The sequence below is a fragment of the Zootoca vivipara genome, chromosome Z (assembly GCF_963506605.1).
Source record: "Zootoca vivipara chromosome Z, rZooViv1.1, whole genome shotgun sequence".
NCBI classification, from domain to species: Eukaryota; Metazoa; Chordata; class Lepidosauria; order Squamata; family Lacertidae; genus Zootoca; species Zootoca vivipara.
Genome location: NC_083294.1, coordinates 3,749,945 through 3,769,989, shown reverse-complemented (window position 1 = coordinate 3,769,989; position 20,045 = coordinate 3,749,945). Strand labels below are relative to the sequence as shown.

The following is a 20,045-nucleotide window of genomic DNA, read 5'->3' as shown; positions in this document are numbered from 1 at the left end:
CCACCTGCATCCCACAGAGTCATCATAGATGACACCAAATTGGGAGGGGTGGCTGATACCCCAGAGAACAGGGTCACACTTCAAAATGACCTTAACAGATTAGACAACTGGGCCAAAGCAAACAATATGAATTGTAACAGGGAGAAATGTAAAATACTCCACTTGGGCAAAAAAAAAATGAAGGGATGAGAGACATCTGGCTTGAGAGCAGTACATGTGAAAAAGATCGAGGAATCTTGGTAAACCACCAACTTGACATGAGTCAACAGTGCGATGCAGCAGCTCAAAAAGCCAGTGCAATTCTGGGCTGCATCAATAGGAGTATAGCATCTAGATCAAGGGAAGTAATAGTACCACTGTCTTCTGCTCTGGTCAGACCTCACCTGGAGTACTGTGTCCAGTTCTGGGCACCACAGTTCAAGAAGGAGACTGACAAGCTGGAACGTATCCAGAAGAAAGCAACCAAAATGGTCAAAGGCCTGGAAAAGATGCCTTATGAGGAACAGCTTAGGGAGCTGGCTATGTTTAGCCTGGGAAAGAGAAGGTTAAGGGGTGATATGATAGCCATGTTCAAATATATAAAAGGATGTCATATAGAGGAGGGAGAAAGGTTGTTTTCTGCTGCTCCAGAGAAGCGGACACGGAGCAATGGATTCAAGTTAGAAGAAAGAAGATTCCACCTAAACATTAGGAAGAACTTCCTGACAGTAAGAGCTGTTTGGCAGTGGAATTTGCTGCCAAGGAGTGTGGTGGAGTCTCCTTCTTTGGAGGTCTTTAAGCAGAGGCTTGACAGGCATATGCCAAGAATGCTTTGATGGTGTTTCCTGCTTGGCAGGGGGTTGAACTTGATGGCCCTCGTGGTCTCCGCCAACGCTATGATTCTAGGCCTCTTCTTATCTCGAGTCCCTTCCTGGGCCAACTTGCATCTCGCCCAGTTCCCAACACTGTGTCTTACTGGGAACATCCCCCGCCCGACATCCCTTGTTTGCACACAAAAAGGCCTGTGTCTCCTAGCAAGCGGCTTTGGATACATTTTGCCCTCCGGGACACAGTACGTCCTCCTCCAGCCTGAAGGAATGCAGAGGGGAAGGAAGCGGCTGTTAGGGAGAAGCCCCCAGTTTTGTTTTGTTCTCTTATTAAAGGTTTTCTTGATTTGCAAAAATATGTGCAATGTCTCTCATCAGGTTCCTACAAATCAGTTTCGTTTCTTGAGACATTGGGAAGAAAAGGGGGAAACTCGGAAAATGAGAATATCGTTGAAGAGTGCGTTGATTTCAGGAATACAACTTAGTAGTTTTATTTTTCTTTCAATTTTGACAAATGCTTTCTTTTGGAAATTTGCATGCACACAAAAGCTCATACCAATGACAAACTTAGTTGGTCTCTAAGGTGCTACTGGAAGGAATTTATTATTATTTTTTGTTTCGACTACGTCAGACCAACACGGCTACCTACCGGTATTTATTATTAAAGATACTCTTGATTTGCAAAAATAGGTTCAATCTCTCTCGTAAGGAAGAAGTGAGACTAGACTCCCTTATGTTGGGAAAGATGGAGGACACAAGGAGAAGGGGACGACAGAAGACGAGATGGCTGGACGGTGTTCTCGAAGCTACCAACATGCTCCAAGACTTTGGCCACCTCATGAGAAGAGAAGACTCCCTGGAAAAGACCCTGATGTTGGGAATGATGGAGGGCACAAGGAGAAGGGGATGACAGAGGACGAGATGGTTGGACAGTGTTCTGGAAGCCACCAACATGAGTCTGACCAAACTGCGGGAGGCAGTGGAAGACAGGAGTGCCTGGCATGCTCTGGTGAAGGGGGTCACAAAGAGTCGGACACGACTAAACGGCTAAACAACAACAAATTATTGTATTTCAATATCTGTTGGAAGCCGCCCAGAGTGGCTGGGGAAACCCAGCCAGATGGGGGGGGGTATAAATAATCTATTATTATTATTATTATTATTATTATTATTATTATTATTATTGCTGAGCTGCCCGCACAAACTGGCCCTGGAACTCGGGGAAGAGTTTGGGAAACTGAAAGAATTCGTTTGTTTCCAGTACTTACTTTTTCGAGCAATATTCATTTTTAAAAATAAAATATTTATTTATTACAAATGCACATTTACAAAGCATTCTTCTTCTTCTTCTTCTTCTTCTTCTTCTTCTTCTTCTTCTTCTTCTTCTTCTTCTTCTTCTTCTTCTTCTTCTTCTTCTTCTTCTTCTTCTTCTTCTTCTTCTTCTTCTTCTTCTTCTTCTTCTGCGATCCCTCGTAGCCGAGCAAGATTGTCATCCATCAACACAGTTTTAACAATGGGTCCGTAAGTGACTGTGCAGGCCAATTCTGGATCCACACGTCTTTCTGTCCACAGTGGGGACATTGGTTTCCGGGCGGGAGTTGATCACGGTGTGGATTTGCCAAGCATGCCTTCCTCTTAGCACGTTTCTCCCTTGCGTCCTGAGATCGAGTTTCTTCAATGCCCAGGACACCTTTGGCAAAGGTCGGCAGTTCGAATCCCTGCCATGGGGTGAGCTCCTGTTGCTCGGTCCCTAATCCTGAAAACCTAGCAGTTCGAAAGCATGTCAAAGTGCAAGTAGATCAATAGGTACTGCTCCTGCGGGAAGGTAAACAGCGTTTCCGTGCGCTGCTCTGGTTCGCCAGAAGCGGCTTTGTAATGCTGGCCACGTGACCTGGAAGCTGTACGCCGGCTCCCTCGGCCAATAACACGAGATGAGCGCCGCAACCTCAGAGTCGTCCGCGACTGGACCTAACGATCAGGGGTCCCTTTACCTTTTTATGTATTTTGTGTTCTCATTTTGTAGTTTTATGTTGCAAATTGTCAAGAGATTTTCGGATGAAGGATTGTATACAAATCCATAAATTCGTTCGTTCATTCATTCATTCATTCATTCATTCATTCATTCATTTATTTAACTAACAACTCTTAATCCTCTTTGTAGGAAGTTTCTCAACTGTTTTCTTCTTCTTCTTCTTCTTCTTCTTCTTCTTCTTCTTCTTCTTCTTCTTCTTCTTCTTCTTCTTCTTCTTCTCCTCCTCCTCCTCCTCCTCCTCCTCCTCCTCCTCCTCTTCTTTTTCACCTCCTCCTCCTCCCTCCTCCTCCTCCTCCTTCCTCCTCCTCCTCTTCTTTTTCACCTCCTCCTCCTTCCTCCTCCTCCTTCCTCCTCCTCCTCTTCTTTTTCTCCTCCTCCTCTCCTCGTCCTCCTCCTCTTCTTCTTTTTCTCCTCCTCCTCCCTCCTCCTCCTCCTCCTCCTCTTCCTCCTCCTTTTCCTCCTCCCTCTTCCTCCTCCTCCTCCTCCTCTCCTCCTCCTGCCTCCTCTTCCTCCTCCTCCTCCCAGGTGGGCGACCAGATGAAGCTTCTGCAGAACTGCTGGAGCGAGCTGCTGGTCTTTGACCACATTTTCCGCCAGGTGCATTATGGGAAGGACCGCAACATCCTGCTGGTGACCGGCCAGGAGGTAAAAGCGCTTGCTAGGCTTGCTTGCGGGTCCCGCAACGATGGCCATGTTCAGAAAAGCAAAAAATAATTTAACCCCCCCCCCCCGTGCTGCAAACTCTGAAACTAGAGGCAACACATAGACCAATGAATGATAAAGGAATAAGTCCATAAATTCATAAATTCGTAACGCATAACAACAAAGCATGGTGCAAAAACACAATGTATTATTTAGAATAAGATTCCTAACATCACAATCTCTATGATGTTACACACATTAAAAACTTCCCTAAACAGAGCTGCCTTCAGATGTCTTCTAAAAGTCTGGTAGTTGTTTTTCGCTTTGACATCTGGTGGGAGGGTGTTCCACAGGGCGGGCGCCACTACCGAGAAGGCCCTGTGCAACTTGGCTTCTCGCAGCGAGGGAACCACCAGAAGTCCCACGGGAGAGGGACCCTGGTGTCTGAGCTGAATGATGGGGGTGGAGACGCTCCTTCAGGTATACTGGACCAAGGCTGTTTAGGGCTTTAAAGGTCATCACCAACACTTTGAACTGTGCTTGGAAACGTACTGGGAGCCAATGCAGGTATTTCAAGACCGGTGTTATGTGATCTCGGCGGCCACTCCCAGTCCCCAGTCAAGCTGCCGCATTCTGGATTAGTTGTCGTTTCCGGGTCACCTTCAAAGGTAGCCCCACGTAGAGCGCATTGCAGTAGTCCAAGCGAGAGATAACCAGAGCATGCACCACTGGCAAGACAGTCCGCGGGTAGGTAGGGTCTCATCCTGCTCCCCTGGACACAGAATGGACCTGCGCCTCCATGGACAGCTGTGAGTCCAGAATGACTCGGGTGCCACCACCGAGAAGGCCCTCTGCCTGGTTCCCTGTAGCTTTGCTTCTCGCAGTGAGGGAACCGCCAGAAGGTCCTCAGTGCTGGACCTCAGTGTCCGAGCAGAATGATGGGGGTGGAGATGCCCCTGAAGGCCGTTTAGGGCTTTCAAGGTCAGCACCAACACTTTGAATTGTGCTCAGAAACATACTGGGAGCCAATGGAGGTCTTTCAAGACCGATGTTATGTGGTCTCGGCGGCCGCTCCCAGGCACCAGTCTAGCTGCCACATTCTGGATTAATTGCAGTTTCTGGGTCACCTTCAAAGGTAGCCCCACGTAGAGAAAACAGGTCCCCTGCCCCACGGGAGAGGCAGATAGAAACCGGAGTAAACATGGGGCTGGGGGGAGAAGAATCGGCAAGTACAGTGGTACAGTGGTTTAAGTACACAATTGGTTCTGGAAGTCTGTACCTGAAGTGAACTTTCCCATTGAAAGTAATGGAAAGTGGATTAATCCGTTCCAGACGGGTCCGTGGAGTACTTAAACTGAAGCGTACTTAACCTGAAGTGAACTTTCCCATTGAAAGTAATGGAAAGTGGATTACTCCATTCCAGACGGGTCCGCAGAGTACTCAACCTGAAGCATACTTAAACCAAGGTATGACTGTACTCCATTGTGCTTGTTTAGACTTTGGTTTGCAGTTCTCTGCACAATAATTTGGGAGGAAGGCCTATGGGATGCTAAGAGACATCACTTGTGACTCATCCTGCGTTGGTTAGGCTTTGGTCGTTATTGCTTATCCTTCTGTGTACAGCCAGCACCCAGATGTAACCATATTTATCTTATGGTACCTACGGTACCTATTGAACCACCTCTCCCGCTATGCCCCACGGAGGACCTTAAGGTTCACAAATCACAACATTTCGGAGATCCCCAGACATACGGTAGGGCCAGGGCCTTTTCAGTACTGGCCCCGACTTGGTGGAACACTCTCTCACAGGAGACCAGGGCCCAGCAGGATTTGACATCTTTCCACAGGGCCTGCAAGACGGAGCTGTTCCGCCTGGACCCCTATGTCTTTCCTCCCTTATGGTTTTGACTGGGGCCAGTTTAAAATCTGTATTTAAATTGTATTTTAACCTGTATTTTAATTAATTGCTTTTTTTCTTTTACGTCTTATTGTCATTCTACTGGTGTCAGCCGCCCTGAGCCCGGTTTTGACTGGGGAGGGCGGGGTATAAATAAAAAAAATTCATTACTACTACTACTACTACTACTATTACTAGCTGGCCCTGCCATGCATTGCTGTGGCTCAGTCTGTTAAATGGGTCCTCAGAGTCCCCCTCAGACTCCCCTGTAGGCCCCACTGTGGTTTAGTCTATTCAATGGGCCCTCAGACTCCTCCCCCCGGCTCATCCCTGTGATTGGCCCCACCCTGTCCCGACCCATTACCTGTCCCGCCCCCTCCCCTGGGCTCATCCCTGTGATAGGCTCCACCCTGTCCCGACCCATGACCTATCCCGCCTCCTCCCCCTGGGCTCATTCCTGTGATAGGCTCTACCCTGTCCCTACCCATGACCTGTCCCGCCCCTCCCCCAGGCTCATCCCTGTGATTGGCCCCACCCTGTCCCGAGCCATGACCTGTCCCGCCCCCTCCCCCCAGGCTCATCCCTGTGATTGGCCCCACCCTGTCCTGACCCATGACCTATCCTGCCCCCTCCTCCCCCCGGGCTCATCCCTGTGATTGGCCCCACCCTGTCCCGACCCATGACCTATCCCGCCCCCTCCTCCCCCGGGCTCATCCCTGTGATTGGCCCCACCCTGTCCCAACCCATGACGTATCCTGCCCCCTCCTCCCCCCACCCCCGGGCTTATCCCTGTGATCAGCCCCACCCTGTCCCGTATTTTAATTCATTTCTTTTCTTTCTTTCACGTCTTCTGGTCATTTTACTGGTGTCCGCCGCCCTAAGCCTGGTTTTGACTGGGGAGGGCGGGGTATAAATAAAAAATTATTATTATTATTATTATTACTAGCTGGCCCTGCCACGCGTTGCTCTGGCTCAGTCTGTTAAATGGGTCCTCAGAGTCCCCCTTCAGACTCCCCTGTAGGCCCCACTGTGGTTTCGTCTGTAAAATGGGCCCTCAGACTCCTCCTCCACCCCCAATTATTATTATTATTATTAGCCTTCACAGCTGATTGCTCAAAAGTCTTTCTGATGGAGGCCGTCCCCTACCCTGCCGCCGCCCAGCTCTTGAACCTCCTTTCCCCCTGACAAGATGGTGCTTTTGGGGTGGTCCTGATCCCTGCCCACCTCCCCTTTCTTCCAGGTGGACATGTCGACCGTTGCCTTGCAGGCGGGATCCATCCTGAACAGCTTGGTGCTGAGGGCCCATGAGCTGGTGCTCCGATTGCATTCCCTCCAGGTGGACAGGCAGGAGTTTGTCTGCTTGAAGTTCCTCATCCTCTTCAGCCTTGGTAAGTGTGGAGGGGTGTGGATGAGGGCAGCGAGTCACCTGGGAAGAGCAAACAGGGGCTGCCGTGGGGAGCTTTGCGCTTCAGCCCCTCACCCCACACCCCTGCAAGGGCGCTTGTTGGCTTCTCACGAGTAAGAGGCTTCAAACTCCGTCGCTGGTTTTTACAGAGTTTCATTATATACACTAGCTGGCCCTGCCACGCGTTGCTCATCCACAGAGCCACTGTGGTGTAGTGGTTAAGAGCGGTGGCCTCGTAATCTGGGGAACCGGGTTCGCATCTCCACTCCTCCACATGCAACTGCTGGGTGACCTTGGGCTAGTCACACTTCTCTGAAGTCTCTCAGCCCCACTCACCTCACAGAGTGTTTGTGGTGGTGGAGGAGGAGAAAGGAGATTGTTAGCCACTTTGAGACTCCTTCGGGGAGTGATAAAGTGGGATATAAAATCCAAACTCTTCTTCTTCATCATCATCCATGTGATTGCCCCCACCCTGTCCCGACCCATGACGTATCACGCCCCCTCTCCCTTCACCCACCGGCTTATCCCTGTGATTCCCCCCACCCTGTCCCGACCCATGACGTATCACGCCCCCTCCTCCCCCCACCCCCGGCTCATCCCTGTGACTGGCCCAACTGTGTCCTGACCCATGGCGTATCCCGCCCCCTCTTCCCCCCCGCCCCGGCTCGTCCTTTTGACTGGCCCCACCGTGTCCTGGCCACCTCTTCATGGCACCTCCAGCATGTGTTATCGCTTTGTTGTTGTTGAGTCCGTTAGCCGTGTCCGACTCTTCATGACCCCATGGACCAGAGCACAGCAAGCACTCCTGTCTTCCACTGCCTCCTGTAGTTTGGTCAGACTCATGTTGGTAGCTTTGAGAACACTGTCCAACCATCGCATCCTCTGGTGTCCCCTTCTCCTTATGCCCTCCATCTTTCCCAACATCAGGGGAGTCTTGTCTTCTCATGAGGTGGCCAAAGTCTCGGAGACTTAGCTTCAGGATCTGTCCTTCCAATGAGCACTCAGGGCTGATTTCCTTAAGAATGGATCGGTTTGATCTTCTCACAGTCCATGGGACTCTCAAGAGTCTCCTCCAGCACCATAATTCAAAAGCATCAATTATTCGGCGATCAGCCTTCTTGATGGTCCAGCTCTCACTTCCATACATCATGACTGGGAAAACGATAGCTTTAACTAGACCAGTGATGGGCAACCTTTTGAGTTTGGTGTGTCAAAATTCGCCAAAAAACTGAGCATAACTTGGGTAGTGTGCCACTTTGAGAAAAAAACCACAATTTCACAATATTTATAATTTAAATCAGTGTTTCTCAACCTTTTTTGGGCCAAGGCACACTTGTTCCATGAAAAAAATCACGAGGCACACCACAATTAAAAAAGTTAAAAAAAATTAACTCTGTGCCGCCCTATATTGACTATATAATTATGACTGTGAGAAACACTTGCCAATTGCTGTGTTGGTTGCAATCTCCTGTAATAAGGCTTCACAAGCCGCTGATTTCTCTGCCAGCACAATCCTTTGCTCAGCAAGTTTCAGGTTGAGCTCATCCAGCCAGCTTCTTTAAGTTTGTCTAAAACCACCCTCCCGTGGTGGTGGCTGTTGAGAGCTGCGCTCGCCCCGCGTCGTGACCCGGCCGGCTTCCTTTCCGGCGGGTCAGTGTTGTTTATTGGCGGCCGCCAGGCACGTGACAATGCAAATCGCCCTTCTCGTCGCCGCACGTCGCGGCACACCAGCCAGCGTCTCGCGGCACACTAGTGTGCCGCGGAACAGCAGTTGAGAAACGCTGGTTTAAATAACAAATATGTATAAAAAAGGAAAAGGAAAAAGGAGAGAAAAAAAGTATTAAAGTTTTTTTTAAAAAAATTAAAGGGTGAAAATAAGGCAAAACCAAGAGGTCTTTCCCAGTGGGACTCTGGGCTCAGGCCTTCCTCCAACGGGTCTGTCGCTTGGGAGGTGGGCTTGGGTTGGGCTGTGCCTCCTCGTGGCCCTCTTCAGCCCACCTCTCCCCTCACTCGGCTATGCTTGAGTGGGGCAACAGGGAGGGGGTTTCAGCTTACTTGGGGGTCTCTTCTCTCTTCCCGGGATGGCGGCGAGCTGGCGGCGGCGGCAGCAGCAGCGAGGTTGGGGTCGGGGTTCTTCTTAATCCTCCAAGGGCCCCCTCCTCTCCCTTGAGGTGGGGGCGACAGAGATGGCAACGGAGCGAGCACACCCCTGTTCTCCTTTGCCTTGTTTTTCCTTCTTTTCTCCCTCTTTTCTGCAGGGGCGGCAGCAGGGCCGGGGCTTCCTTTTTCCTCCTCCGGCCTCCAGAGTGCCTCGAGGCTGTCCGTCAGCTTCGCAGGGTGGGGGTGGGGTCCGGCAGCTCCCCGGTTGCTGCACTGGTGGCCCCCAGTGTCCGGGCAGTGGTGGTTTCGGTGGCTCAGGAGGCCATCCTGCAGCTCCTGCAGTGCTGGTCACTTTCAGGAGCTCCGCGGCTCCGTGCCGACCGCCATCTTGCCTCGCCAGAGGTCCACAAGGCCCCCAGAGATGCGTGGCCAGCGGCATTCTGCCGCCGGCTGGAAGTGAGGTCTCTGCATGTGGCCGCGTGTCACCAAAAATGGCTATGCATGTCAGTGCTGACACGCGTGTCATAGGTTCGCCATCACTGAACTAGACGGACCTTTGTCGGCAAGGTGATGTCTCCGCTTTTTAAGATGCTGTCTAGGTTTGTCATTGCTTATCTCCCGATAAGCAGGCGTCTTTTTAGAATGGACCTGTGCCTCCATGGACAGCTGTGAGTCCAGAATGACTCCCTGGCTGCACACCTGGTCCTTCAGGGGCACAGTTACCCCATTCAGGACCAGGGAGTCCTCCACACCTGCCCGCCTCCTGTCCCCCACAAACAATCAGGATTCGAGCTCAATCTGTTAGCCGCCATCCATCTTCCAACCGCCTCCAGGCACTCACACAGGACCTTCACCACCTTCATTGGTTCTGATTTGAAAGAGAGGTAGAGCTGGGCATCATCCGCATACTGATGAACACCCAGCCCAAACCCCCTGATGATATCTCCCAGCGGCAGCATGTAGATGTTAAAAAGCATGGGGGAGAGGACAGAGCCCTGAGGCACCCCACAAGTGAGAGCCCAGGGGTCTGAACACTCATCCCCCCCCCACCACTTTCTGAACATGGCCCAGGAGGAAGGAGCGGAACCACTGTATGACAGTGCCCGTAGCTCCCAAGCCCTCTAGACGGTCCAGAAGGATGTTATGGTCGATTGTGTCAAAAGCCGCTGAGAGATCTAGCAGGACTAGGAAACAGCTCTCACCTTTGTCCCTAGCCCACCGGAGATCCTCGACCAGCGCGACCAAGGCAGTTTCAGTCCCATGGTGAGGCCTGAATTCCGACTGGAAGGGATCCAAAAATACTCTAGCAAGTTTTTCATTGCGCGAGGCATTCGTCTTGTGAGGCACCACTGTGCAATGTCTAATTTATCTCCACATAGGGGTAAACAATGTACTAAATAGCAGTGGCACTTGACCGCTCTGTCATGTAAATCAAAATAAAGTATTACAGCAAATGTTCAAAAACGACCCAATATATGTGGATCCCATGATGTGCGAAGTTCATAAGTAGATGCAAGCAGAACAGGGTTTTCAGGAAGAAAAACAACCTGTTTCGCCTTTTGGCTTCTTTAGCCGCTTGAGGCCAACAGAACATTTAACAGACTGAGCCACAGCAATGCGTGGCAGGGCCAGCTAGTAGTAGTAGTAGTAGTAATAATAATAATAATAATAATAATAATAATAATAATTTTTTTTTATTTATACCCCGCCCTCCCCAGTCAAAACTGGGTTTAGGGCGGCTAACAACAATAAAATTACAATAAGACATAAAAGAAAACAATTAATTAAAATACAGATTAAAATTGTTGTTGTTTAGTCGTTTAGTCGTGTCTGACTTTTCGTGACCCCATGGACCAGAGCACGCCAGGCACTCCTGTCTTCCACTGCCTCCCGCAGTTTGGTCAAACTCATGTTGGTAGCTTGGAGAACACTGTCCAACCATCTCGTCCTCTGTCGTCCCCTTCTCCTTGTGCCCTCAATCTTTCCCAACATCAGGTCTTTTCCAGGGAGTCTTCTCTTCTCATGAGGTGGCCAAAGTATTGGAGCCTCAGCTTCAATTAAAATACAAGATTAAAATTTTAAATGCAGCCTCGTTTTAAGTAGTCCATAAATCCAAACCATGAGAGGAAAAACATAAGGGTCACACTGAGTCCAGGCGGAACAGCTCCGTCTTGCAGGCCCTCCGTCTTGCAGGCCCTGCGGAAAGGTGACAAATCCCGCAGGGCCCTGGTCGCCTGTGAAATAGTGTTCCACCAAGTCGAGACCAAGACTGAAAAGGCCCTGGCCCTAGTTGAGGCCAGTCTAGCCACCTTATGGCTCGGGATCCCCAGAATCTTGTTGTCTGTGGACCTTAAGGTCCTCTGCAGGGCATACCGGGAGAGGCGGTCCCGTAGGTACGAGGGTCCCAAGCCGCAGGATTTGTAACCAGGAATACCAGAAGTATTTCTAAGGTTGTAAACCCCTTCGCAATCTGGCGAGCTCCATCCTTTCTTCCATGTAACAAAATCTTCCAAATGTACATAAATGCAACGCTATAGTCTCGCCTTCTCCCTTCGTGTGTGCAGCAGTGGAGCAGGGCTGTGTGTGCAAATTGCGGGTAAGATGATCTTATTCAGAGCATGAGACAAGCTCTGCAGTTGGATCAGGCCAAAGGGTGCCCATCGAGTCGAGAACCCTGGTCTTACAGATGCCGCAATGGGGGCAGCCCATAGGCATTACGTGAGTCCCATTGCGCAATCTCTCCTCCTGTAGCTTTCCAGGAACCGGTGTTTCTCTTGACAGCCATCTGTCAGGAATGCTTTGATGGTGTTTCCTGCTTGGCAGGGGGTTGGACTGGATGGCCCTTGGGGTCTCTTCCAACTCTATGATTCTATGATTCTACTAAGTGACTCGGCCACGCGTTTCTGTCAGCCATATGTCAGGAATGCTTTGATTTGATGGTGTTTCCTGCTTGGCAGGGGGTTGGACTGGATGGCCCTTGTGATCTCTTCCAACTCTATGATTCTATGGTTTCACAGCAAAGGATACACACACACCGCCTCCATGCCGCCTTCCCGTTTTGCGCATTGCGTTAAAACGTCCGTCTGGCAACGTGGAAGCTTTTCTCCTTTGCCGGAGGAAACCAGGAACAAAAGGTTGCCCTCTGCCCATGCTCTGTGCCCAACACCCTTCTCTGAGCGTGGCGCCGATTTCGCTGCAAGCCATGTGCCCTCTGCAGACTCCTCGCTTATATATGCCGGCTGGATTTGCCCTGAAGAAAAGAATCTCTTTCTCCCTCCAGCTCACAATTTGCACTTGCCATCTCTCTCTCTCTCTCTGTGTGTGTGTGTTTGCACACAAACAGAGGCGCGTGCGAGAGGGGGCAGGAAAGGGCGCCATTTGAGTCTCCATAGATTTTCCCTCCTCCGGAGCAGGTAAAAAAGGTTTAATTAAAATTAGGGCTCCTCTGAACAGCAATATTTATGAGCGGCGGCCCCACAGGTTACATTTGTTCTCCAGAAGGACTTAATAGAAGCTTAATGGATTGAACCCCGCACTTCCACACAAGCCCGCGTGACTTCTATTCTCCAGCCAAGAGCGGCTTTTATGCGCCCGAAATCCCTTAAGCGATTGCAATTTATCAGCAGACAAAAGCCCTCGCTGAATGCCGAGGACACTTGAGGGCATAGAAATTGTCCCGGCAGCTCCGCTTTTGTCGCAGGACGGAGCCTTTGCAAGCCGCTCTCTCAATGGAGCGCGCGGCGCCGATGTTATTTGGACCGCATTCTTTACGCCTCGCAGGAATGAAAAGATTATTCAAATATTCAATTAAAGCCTGAATAGGGTTCCGTCTCCGAACCAGGTGAGTTGATCGAGACGAACCCTCTATTGTTGCGCCACCTCAAAGTGGGTGGGTGGGGGTAGGTGAGTGGGGGGGTGTGAGTGGGGGGATGTTAGGGAAGAGAAGGCTTGATCTGCATGATCTAAGCCCCCCCATCTTTCTCATGAAAGAGAAAATCACGAGAATGTTCTGCAGGTGAAGAGAATCCATAATGATCGCAGAAGTGACTCAGAAATGAAAGGAGGCGTACGGCTTGGTCAGGGGAACGTTGAATGAGACCAGTGCCAGGATGGGACCAGTGGCCCTGCTAGTTCTCGCAGTGGCCAGTGAGGTGCTCAAGCGTCAGAGAGTACCCTCTACCCTCCTGCTGTTTCCAGCTATTGTTGTTGAGTCGTTTAGTCGTGTCCGACTCTTCGCGGCCCCATGGACCAGAGCAAGGCAGGCACCCCTGTCTTCCACTGCCTCCCGCAGTTTGTTCAGACTCATGTTGGGGGCTTCGAGAACACTGTCCAACCATCTCGTCCTCTGTTGTCCCCTTCTCCTAGTGCCCTCCATCTTTCCCTCTTCTCATGAGGTGACCAAAGTCTTGGAGCATGTTGTTAGCTTCGAGAACAGATTCTTGATTTCTGCAAGTCCTTTGACAAGGTGCCCCATGATATTCTTGTGAAGAAGCTGGTAAAATGATGGGCTTGAGGGCATCCTGAGCAAGTTTGCAGATGACACCAAATGGGGAGGGGGGGGGGCTAATACCCCAGAGGACAGGATCACACTTCCTAATCACCTGAACAAATTAGACATCTGGGCCAAAGCAAACAAGATGAATTTCAACAGGGAGAAATGTTGGGCACTGGGGCAAAAAAAAAAGGAAATTATGGGTGACACCTGGCTTGAGAGCAGTACATGTGGAAAGGATCTAGGAGTCTTGGTAGACCACCAACTTGACATGAGTCAGCAGTGTGGTGCAGCATCTAAAAATGCCAATGCAATTCTGGGTTGCATCAATAGGAGTATAGCATCTAGATCAAGGGAAGTAATAGTACCACTGTCTTCTGCTCTGGTCAGACCTCACCTATAGTACTGTGTCCACTTCTGGGCACCACAGTTCAAGAAGGATACTGACAAGCTGGAACGTATCCAGAAGAAAGCAACCAAAATGGTCAAAGGCCTGGAAACAATGCCTTATGAGGAATGGCTTAGGGAGCTGGGTATGTTTAGCCTGGAGAAGAGAAGGTTATGGGGTGATATGATAGCCATGTTCAAAGATATCAAAGGATGTTATATAGAGGAGGGAGAAAGGTTGTTTTCTGCTGCTCCTGCGAAGCGGACATGGGGCAATGGATTCAAGCTACAAGAAAAAGATTCCACCTCAACATTAGGAAGGACTGTTGAGTAATGCTTTGATGGTGTTTCCTGCTTGGCAGGGGGTTGGACTGGATGGTCCTTGTGCTCTCCTCCAACTCTATGATTCTACTAGCTCACCCGGCCACGCGTTACTGTCAGCCATATGTCAAGAATGCTTTGATGGTGTTTCCTGCTTGGCAGGGGGTTGGACTGGATGGCCTTGTGGTCTCTTCCAACTCTATGATTCTACTAGCTGACCCAGCCACGCGTTGCTGTCAGCCATATACCAAGAATACTTTGATGGTGTTTCCTGCTTGGCAGGGGGTTGGACTGGATGGCCCTTCTGGTCTCTTCCAACTCTATGATTCTATGCCCAGTTTCCAAGAGCAGTGTGCATAGAGCAGGCAAATTTTCAGGCAGGTGGGAAGCTTAAGAGGGATGTGCTTATCACCGCCCCTTCACACCTGTCTCTCTCCACCTCCTTACCTCTTGCTCTTTGGGCTAAGCTGCTTCAGCCACCTTGGATAACGGTTACCATGTCGGCTGAGCCCTGGCAAGGCCAAGCAGATTATACCCCAATCCCTCCAGCCGGTGTTTAGAGAGGAGCGCAAGATAGCGGCTTTGAAGTGAAGGTTTGTTTAGGGAACATCCGAATGTAAGGCACAGGTTTATTTATCTTGCATAGCCTCCACGTGGAGATGCACTGCTAAGGATCTGCAGAGCATAAGGCTGGCAAGGTCAGTCCGATGGCCAGAGGAAGCTTACGCAAGTAGGAAGAGCCATTACCTAGATCAGGCCAATGTGCTATCTAGTACCTGGTAGGCTGGCTGGGGAGTCATTTTGGACTCACAGCTGTCCATGGAGGCACAGGTCCATTCTGTGTCCAGGGTAGTAGGATGAGACCCTACCTGCCCGCGGACTGTCTCGCCAGAGTGCTGCATGCTCTGGTTACCTCCCGCTTGGACTACTGCAATGCGCTCTACGTGGGGCTACCTTTGAAGGTGACCCGGAAACTGCAATTAATCCAGAATGCGGCAGCTGGACTGGTGACTGGGAGCGGCCGCTGAGACCACATAACACCGGTCTTGAAAGACCTACATTGGCTCCCAGTACGTTTCCGAGCAAAATTCAAAGTGCTGGTGCTGACCTTGAAAGCCCTAAACGGCCTCGGTCCAGTATACCTGAAGGATAGGCTCCACCCACATCGTTCAGCCCGGACACCAGGGTCCCTCTCCCATGGGACTTCTGGAGGTTCCCTCATTGCGAGGGAACCAGGCAGAGGGCCTTCTCGGTAGTGGCACCCGCCCTGTGGAATGCCCTCCCAGCAGATGTCAAGGAAAGAAGCAGCTTTCCCATTTTAAAAGACATCTAAAGGCAGCCCTGTTTAGGGAAGCTTGCTGTATTGTTGTAATAGTTGATTGGGAGCAGCCCAGAGTGGCTAGGGAGACTCAGCCAGATGGGTGGGGTACAAATAAATCATTATTATCATTATTATTATTATTACTACTACTACTAGCTGGCCCTGCCACGCATTGCTGTGGCTCATTTTGCAGATATGAGCCGATGGCTTGTGCGAGCTTTGCAAGCGACAGCTCCCATGCTTGCGGCCTCTGTGTGCGCCCGGGAGGAAACCCCTGCGTTCAAGAGAGGTTACCCCAATTCAATGTGTGTCATAGAATCTTAGAGTTGGAAGAGACCACAAGGGCCATCCAGTCCAATAATAATAATAATAATAATAATAATAATAATAATAATAATAATAATATATTATTTATACCCCGCCCATCTGGCTGGGTTTCCCCAGCCACTCTGGGCGGCTCCCAACAGAAAAATAAAACACAGTAATCTATTAAACATTAAAAGCCTCCCTGAACAGGGCTGCCTTCAGATGTCTGCCTCTAAAAGTCTGGTAGTTGTTTTCCTCTTTGACATCTATTGGGAGGGCGTTCCACAGGGCAGGCGTCACCATCGAGAAGGCCCTCTGCCTACTTCCCTGCAACTTGGCTTCTCGCAACTAGGGAACCGCCAGAAGGCCCTTGGTGCTGGACCTCAGTGTCCGGGCAGAATGATGGAGGTGGAGACGCTCCTCCAGGTATACTGGACCGAGGCCATTTAGGACTTTAAAGTTCAACACCAACACTTTGAATTGTGCTCGGAAACGTACTGGGAGCCAATGTAGATCTTTCAAGACCGGTGTTATGTGGTCTCGGCGGCCGCTCCCAGTCACCAGTCTAGCTGGCGGGTTCTGGATTAGTTGTAGTTTCCAAGTCACCTTCAAAGGTAGCCCCACATAGAGCGCATTGCAGTAGTCCAAGCGGGAGATAACTAGAGCATGCGGCACTCTGGCGAGACAGTCCGCGGGCAGGTAGGGTCTCATCCTACTACCCTGCGTACCAGGTCTCAGCCTGCGTACCAGATGGAGCTGATAGACAGCTGCCCTGGACACTGAATTGACCTGTGCCTCCATGGACAGCTGTGAGTCCAAAATGAACACTCATCCCCCACCACCACTTTCTGGACACGGCCCAGGAGGAAGGAGCGGAACCACTGTATGACAGTGCCCCCAGTCCAACCCCCTGCCAAGCAGAAAACACCACCAAAGCATTCCTGACACATGCCTGTCAAGCCTCTGCTTAAAGACCTCCAAAGAAGGAGACTCCACCACCGTCCTTGGCAGCAAATTCCACTGCCGAACAGCTCTTACCAGGACCGTCTTCAGCGCCCCTGGCGCCGTGGAGCGACGGATCCATCCGGCAGCCCCCCCCCGCCCTGTTTCCCAGTGTGGTGGGCGGGCGGGCGCCGCGTGGCTGCCACAGGCGCTGCTGTGCAGAGGGCGGGCAGGCACAGCGCAGTTGCCGTGGGCGCAGCTGTGCGTCGAACCGGCGGACCGGCCGGCCAGCGGGTGGGCGCAGCTCGTGGCGCCCTCCTGGCGGGCCGGCGCCATGGTGCCCTGCACCGCCGGGGGTCTACCTAGAGCCAGCCCTGGCTCTTACTGTCAGGAAGTTCTTCCTAATGTTGAAGTGGAATCTTCTTTCTTGTAGCTTGAATCTATTGCTCCGTGTCCGCTTCCCTGGGCAGCAGAAAACAACCTTTCACCCTCCTCTATATGACATCCTTTGATTATTTGAAATATTTGATCATGGCTATCATATCACCCCATAACCTTCTCTTCTCCAGGCTAAACTTGCCCAGCTCCCTAAGCCGTTCCTCATAAGGCATCGTTTCCAGGTCTTTGACCATTTTGGTTGCCCTCTTCTGGACACCTTCCAGCTTGTCAATATCCTTCTTGAACTGTGGTGCCCAGAACTGGACACAGTACTCCAGGTGAGGTGTGACCAGAGCAGAATACAGTGGTACTATTACTTCCCTTGATCTAGATGCTATGCTCCTATTGATGCAGCCCAGAATTGCATTGGCTTTTTTAGCTGCTGCATCACACTGTTGACTCATGTCAAGTTGGTGGTCTACCAAGACTCCTAGATCCTTTTCACATCTACTGCTCTCAAGCCAGGTGTCACCCATCCTGTATTTGTGCCTTTCTGTTTATTTATTTTTGCCCAAGTGTAGTATTTCGGAGTCCCATGGACTGCAAGAAGATCAAACCTCTCAATTCTGAAGGAAATCAGCCCTGAGGGCTCACTGGAAGGGGAGATTGTGAAGCTGAGGCTCCAATGCTTTGGCCACCTCATGAGAAGAGAAGACTCCCTGGAAAAGACCCTGATGTTGGGAAAGATGGAGGGCAGAAGGAGAACGGTGTTCTCGAAGCCACCAACACGAGTCTGACGAAACTGCGGGAGGCAGTGGAAGACAGGAGTGTCCGGCGTTCAATGGTCCAGGGGGTCATGAAGAATCAGACACGACTAAAGGACTCAACAACAACAAAGCGCTAACACATGCTGGAGGTGCCATGAGGAGGTGGTCCGGACATGGTGGGGCCAGTCACAGGGATGAGCCTGGGGTGAGGGGAGGAGGGGGCGTGATACGTCATGGGTCGGGACAGGGTGGGAGGAAATCACAGGATAAGCCGGGGTGGGGGGAAGAGGGGGCGTGATACATCATGGGTCGGGACAGGGTGGGGGGGAGAGGGGGTGTGATATGTCATGGGTCAGGACAGGGTGGGGGCAATCACACGGATGAGCCACAGCAACGCTGGAACAACAACAACACTTTACATTTCTCCCTGTTAAAATTCATCTTGTCCGCTTGTGTCCCCCCCCCTTATTCCCCCCACCCACCCTGCTGCAGATGTGAAATTTGTGGAGAATTCCAGCGTGGTGAAGGAAGCGCAGGAGAAGGTGAATGCCGCTCTGCTGCAATATACCCTCTGCAACTACCCCCACGCCACCGACAAGTTCCGCCAGCTTCTGACGCACCTGGCCGACATCCGATCCCTGAGCATGCAAGCGGAGGAATATCTCTACCACAAGCACCTGAGCGGCGACGTCCCCTGCAACAACCTCTTGATTGAAATGCTGCACGCTAAGCGGACTTGAGAGCGCAGGGCAAGGCTCTCTTGCCCCCCTGCCCCCCTTTCCTCTTGGGAAGAGACTTGCGGCAGCAGAGGGGAGTGGCAGGGACTTCCGGCCACCGGGTGACAGGGACGGGCGAGTGCCGCATCGTCCCCTCCCCACAGGCCATACCTCTCCCATTTCTGACTTTCATACATGCCCTTGACAAGCTCCAGCTCGCCTGCTTTGCCCGCCTGGAAGCTGCGGGTGCAAAACCCCACAACCCTTGCCTGAAGGTCGCTTGTCTGCAGATTGGTGTGAATCCCCCCCGGGTTCCAGGCTCTTGCTCGCTAAAAGCCACGGGGCTCAGCTGTGTGGGGACAGCCCTTGGAGGCTGTTTTGGTGGGGGTGGGCTTTCCTAACTGGCCGGGAGAAGAGTCTTCTTTTTCATTGTGTGTGTGTGTGTGAGAGAGGAGGCATCTACCCGAGCAGGCCCGTCTTTCGTCAGCCTCAGGCAGTCCGGGGCTCTTCCCGCTGGCTCCGTGGCGCCCACCTGGCCTCCGCTGCCGGCAGGAGGGCTCCGGGCTGCAGGAGGGCCTTCGTAAGCCCTCCGGCAGTCCGGAGCTATCCCTACTGGTTCTGGGGGGGGGAGCCGACCTCCTTCCCATCCTTGGGCTCCTGAGCAAGCCCAGGGCTTGAAGCTACCCGCCGCCCGCCCTTCCTCGTTGTGGCCAGGGCACAGCGGGTCCCTGCGCTCTCCGTCCCTGCGCTCTGACCCAGAGCCAGGAGCCGCGCAGGCCGGAGGGAAAGGGGGGGTGCCGGAGAAATTTTTGCACCATGGCGCTGGATACCCTTAAGACGGCCCTGTACCCGAGCTCCCCACCTGCGCTCCAGGCATGGCCCTCTTCCTGGTGGCTGGGAAAGATGGAGGGAAAAAGACCCAGCTCAGCTCCCCATTGGAAGCCCCTCGCCCCCCACCTGTCCCTCTCTGCAGGTAGTGGCCAGGTTGGCCCCGAGGATTTCTGTGGTCCCTGTGCCACCATGAAAGTGAGTTCGTTGTGCCTCAGAGACACTGAAACCACTCTTCCCCTTGGGGCTTCATTTTGGGAGAACTCTCTTCGATGCCTCGCAGCTATGAGTTGAGCAAGTCAGCCGCTCCTTTGATTTTGCTTTGGTTATCTGTTAGTTGCATTCATATATATGCTGGCCTGGCCACGCATTGCTGTGCCTCATCCCTGTGATTCACCCCGTCCCGTCCCGTCCCATCCCATCCGGTCCCGACCCATGACCCGTCCTGAACCCTGTGGCTCATCCCTGTGATTCCCCCACCCTGCCCTGCCCCCCACCCCCAATCCAGGCGAGCCCCCACCTTCCTTCAGCCCACTCTGCTGTTTCGTTCTTTCCTGCAAACCCGAGCTGAGCTGTTTTGGAGAGGGGAGCTTTTCTACCTGCAGTACCAGTGAAGTCGCCGCCAGAGGGCGATGTTTTGCAACCTCTCATGCTCCTCTTTTTCTGATTTTTTCAAAAAAACCCATATTTTTACCTGTGGTAGGT

The 20,045-nt window shown here is 51.7% G+C and overlaps 1 protein-coding gene across 1 annotated transcript in view; it reads left to right on the top strand.

Moving 5' to 3' along the window:
- The window catches only part of NR5A1 (nuclear receptor subfamily 5 group A member 1), a 43,907-nt gene extending 25,371 nt beyond the window's left edge, over nt 1-18,536 (top strand). The window contains exons 4-6 of the mRNA XM_060270249.1: nt 3,364-3,483; nt 6,618-6,765; nt 18,289-18,536. Of these exons, the coding sequence (XP_060126232.1) occupies nt 3,364-3,483; nt 6,618-6,765; nt 18,289-18,536 (516 nt within the window). The remainder of the gene's footprint in view (nt 1-3,363; nt 3,484-6,617; nt 6,766-18,288) is intronic.
- Nucleotides 18,537-20,045: the final 1,509 nt, after the last annotated feature.